General features: G+C 45.6%; 1 protein-coding gene across 1 annotated transcript in view; it reads left to right on the plus strand.

Moving 5' to 3' along the window:
• Positions 1 to 4,145: 4,145 nt before the first annotated feature.
• LOC308379947 (beta-1,4-mannosyl-glycoprotein 4-beta-N-acetylglucosaminyltransferase-like) overlaps positions 4,146 to 4,785 on the plus strand; it is a gene marked incomplete at both ends in the record, with an annotated part of 2,620 nt that continues 1,980 nt past the window's right edge. Inside the window, one exon of the mRNA XM_080857222.1 lies at positions 4,146 to 4,457. Within this exon, the coding sequence (XP_080713348.1) occupies positions 4,146 to 4,457 (312 nt within the window). The remainder of the gene's footprint in view (positions 4,458 to 4,785) is intronic.

Consider the following 4,785-nt stretch of genomic DNA (forward strand, 5'->3'; position numbering starts at 1 on the left):
TGTGCGGGGGAACGGTGGGTTTCTTATTTGTTATAATTTGTGTTTAATGTTCCTTTTTAGAGTGTACTTGTGTTTCCCTGCATGTGTTTATGTCAGTGTGTATGTCTGATGTAGTCAGTGTGTAATGTGTAATGCCCCGTGGTTAATGGGGTCTAGTGTCATTGTGGAATGTGTATTTTTCCTCATGTATAAGCATGTATAGGGTTGTCAATAGATTAAAAAAAAAAACGAATGAATCTCACATTTTAAATTAATTAATCTATATTTATCATATCGCTATTAAAAGTTTGTTTTACTTCTAAAGACTAAGGCCCAATCCCATTTCTAATCTCCACCCCTACCCTTACCCCTACCCCTTTCCTCGCTTTTTCAAACGGAGCCATAACGTAGGGGTAGTCGAAGGGGTTTAAACTCTAGCCCTACGAATTGGGATAGCCCTTCAACACTTACGTACGTCATCAGTACGCTGCGTCAGCTGTTACGTTACCGGAGAGTGACAGCTGTCACTCACCAGACATAAACAAACATGGCGCCTGCAGCTGTTATTAACACAATGCAACATTTCATCAAACAAGTTTTAAAACCATGAATTACAAAGAAAATACTTTCATTTGTGTGATGCTTTTCCTGCTGTTTCCGACATTTTTAAAGGGACTCGCGCGATGTTTCTTCTTTAATGATCACGGGTTCGCAATGCATTGGGGGAAATCGGTCTCACCCCTTCGTTTGAAGTGTGCCCTCGGAAAATCTCCGTTTGGAGGGGTGGAAAGCCCTTCCCCTCGCCCCTACCCCTCTGTCCTAACGTGAATTGGGATAGCACTACCCCTCCACGTGAACGCGCAAAACGGAGGGGAAGGGGAAAGACGAAGGGGTAGGGGGTGAAATGGGATTCAGCCTAAATCTTAGTAAGTTAACGAGTAATCACTTCAGACAGCGTGTATTTTAGATACTGTTGTTTAATGGTATTTTTTTCATGCTCTCGCCGTCATACAAGAAATGCATGCAAGAAATAAAATCAACAGTAATTCGAAAGAATTGCTCCCTGAGGCAATTCGGAACACCTCAGTCAGCCCACCGTATTCAACTGTGTTGATGGGCCGACAGTCACCCGCAACCCAAACTGATACAGCGTTGGTAACCTTTTCACGGACTGGTCTAGTTATTTTCCTAGAGAAGTCATGGAGTGTGGGTTGGCAACCATCTAACCTTGGACTGCTTTCTGTCGGGTGCTTTGCATTAAGGTGATAACTTAAAGACGAGCTGCTTCTGTGACAGCTCTTCAGCTTGACAAATGCTACATACAACTATAGTTTTGTCAATTGTTCCATAATTTTGCCTCTTAAACAGAAACTTTCCGCCCTACAATCCCTCAGCTCACTCCATCTTCCACTCCCGTCTCACTCTCTTCTATCGAAATGACTGCAGGCACGCAGCAGTTTCGTTACAGGGGTCATCGCACACCGGAAGTAAACAAAGTTGCGTTAACTGCTTTAAAATATTTTATCGGATTAATCTCGGCCACAATAATCTCATAGATTAACGCGTTAACTTCGACAGCCCTAATTAGCATCTTCGTCTACCCTTGCCTTGTGTCTGCGTATAAGATTCCTGCTTTACTACCCATGTGTCATCAGTTCCTGAATGTTCATTTCTTCGTGTCTTCAATAAAGGGCAAAGACGCCAAAGAAAACATTGGCGCTCCCCATTGAAGTGGGATCTAGGGCCATGCTAAGGTAGTAAAGATGATGACCTGATGACCCAGCTGGAGCAGGGTGGTGCATGGCCCAGAGCGATATTCCAAGAGTCCGAATGGGGCTGAACCTGTCTGTGCCCTGGGATCGGATCGAAGAAGCCACCGTACTCCGCCAGGGATGACAAGGGAGGAACTGAATGTTGCTGCCACTATGGTAACCAGGGATGACGAGGGAGGAACTGAATGATGCTGCCACTCTGGTAACCAGGGATGACGAGGGAGGAACTGAATGTTGCTGCCACTATGGTAACCAGGGATGACGAGGGAGGAACTGAATGATGCTGCCACTCTGGTAACCAGGGATGACGCTGCAGCTGAGCCCGGAGGAGCAAAGAGTGGAGCCACCCGCCCCAGCTCCTCAACTGGACCCGGAGACTGTACCATAGCAACTGAGACTGTGCCATAGCAACTGAGACTGTGCCATAGCAACTGAGACTGTACCATAGCAACTGAGACTGTACCATAGCAACTGAGACTGTACCATAGCAACTGAGACTGTACCATAGCAACTGAGACTGTGCCATAGCAACTGAGACTGTACCATAGCAACTGAGACTGTGCCATAGCAACTGAGACTGTACCATAGCAACTGAGACTGTACCATAGCAACTGAGACTGTGCCATAGCAACTGAGACTGTACCATAGCAACTGAGACTGTACCATAGCAACTGAGACTGTACCATAGCAACTGAGACTGTACCATAGCAACTGAGACTGTACCATAGCAACTGAGACTGTACCATAGCAACTGAGACTGTGCCATAGCAACTGAGACTGTGCCATAGCAACTGAGACTGTACCATAGCAACTGAGACTGTGCCATAGCAACTGAGACTGTACCATAGCAACTGAGACTGTACCATAGCAACTGAGACTGTGCCATAGCAACTGAGACTGTACCATAGCAACTGAGACTGTACCATAGCAACTGAGACTGTACCATAGCAACTGAGACTGTGCCATAGCAACTGAGACTGTACCATAGCAACTGAGACTGTGCCATAGCAACTGAGACTGTGCCATAGCAACTGAGACTGTACCATAGCAACTGAGACTGTACCATAGCAACTGAGACTGTGCCATAGCAACTGAGACTGTGCCATAGCAACTGAGACTGTACCATAGCAACTGAGACTGTGCCATAGCAGCGGCACTGCTTGAACTGCCTGCTTGTTCAACCCTGCCGGGCCCTTGTGGACACGTGGGCTACCGTCCCTATGCTGTAGCGTCCTGCCTGGCATCCTTCTGGGCCTGGCATACTCCCAGCAGCATGGGGTCAAACACCGCTCAGCTGATGACAGTGCCTGGGGGAAAGGCTGGCACCAGAGGGGAGGAGCCACTGGAGAGAGTCCTGATGCACAAGTTCAGAGGCATTGCTATGTGAAATGCAAAGTTATGCCTGATATGTTGACGGACCTCAGTTTTTGTTGAAACTGATATGATAAGCTTTGCAAAAAGCATGACCATTATCTAGATGACTGTTTGGTATGCATGCATACTCCTTTGTCCAACAAGACTTAAATAAACAAACATATTTGTAGGTCAAAAATGCATGAGAAACCCGGGGAAAACAGGAGACTTGGCAGGTCTGGAAGAAGTGTGAAATCTTTTTCAGGCCCCGTTTGCCGTAAAAAATAAATAGGTCTGACAACAAAAAAACATTGGTAAATAAATGAACGGCTAAATTGAAAATGAATAAGGACACCTCCATTGAACTGGGTTTACTCTTTCACCCCTAGACTCTAATTCATTCCCCCTCCTAGAGCTGCAGATGTGACCCAGGCTTGCCATCACACACCAGTCTAACAGTGAAACTCGATTACTCTCAATCTCGTTACACGCCTCACAATGGAATGTAGTTGTCTCCTGTTTACACGATAAGTCTCAAATTGCATTACCTATAAATCCTGCTCTTAGTGACCATTAGGTTATGCAGAAATATACAGTACTTGCTCTACTGTGTAGGTGACCATTAGGTTATGCTGAAATAAACAGTACTTCATCATGGTTGATCAGTAACATGAAATAGTTCCATTCATCGTGATTTAAACAGTTGAAAATGTAATTTCATCCTCTGTTTGTACATTTCTCCTTTTGCATCCACTTAAACTGGCCCTGAAGTTCAAGCATTTTGTAGCCAAAACACCTAGCAGTAAACAGCACAGTAATGCAATTTTGAAAGGTCATAAGGGCTAATTTGAGGTGGAGCCATGTTACCACGAGCGACCACTTGTTTTGTTTGTCTTGTTTTTCTTCCCCTTTAATTAACTGTACTGTCAACTGTAACTGTACTGTCTCGCTACATATCAGCTTAAAGGTCAGGGAGTCTCTTGAGAGTCAACCCATTATGATCAATTTGCTTTGTTGTCTCCTTTGATGTGTGTGTGCAGGATGAAGTTACGACGCGTCAAGGTTCTGCTGTTCTTCTCTGTGGGCCTGTGTGTGGTGTCCTTCTTGCACTACTACAAAGCCCTTAACCAAATACCTATGCTCAGAGAACTCTCCAACTCCCCTGCCAGCCTGAAGCACTTGGCTGCCATAAGTGGCGTCCTGTGGAAAGAGAAGGTCTCTGGAGGACGTGACCTCTCTAAGGATGCAGCTCCTGGGGTTCATGACCTCTCTAAGGATGCAGCTCCTGGGGTTCATGGGCAGGCCTTCATGGTGTGGAGACCGAGTGCTGGAGAGAGCCAGACAAGTGTGGAGGTGAGTGTCACTCAGGCTCGTAAGCATCAACAAATAACAGAAGAATGCAGTTCTTTTGCGGCGGAATTGTAACTGAATACATTTACAGACAGACGGCATCAGTAAGACAGTTAGTAGTGTCAGCAAGTCTTTCTATATAACATCCCATGTGGTGTATGGTTGTGTGCATGAACAATAGCACAAAATACAAACCAGCCAAACCAACACCAAAGACAAGTACCAAGCCTCAATCTCCCCATACACAATCCACCAAGTGTTTAAATGGAGTCCACGGGCTTAAATAAATGAACTGACTTGCTCTCCGGCCACACCCATTGGCTAATATTGG

Source organism: Sprattus sprattus, assembly GCF_963457725.1.
Source record: "Sprattus sprattus genome assembly, chromosome: 18".
NCBI classification, from domain to species: Eukaryota; Metazoa; Chordata; class Actinopteri; order Clupeiformes; family Clupeidae; genus Sprattus; species Sprattus sprattus.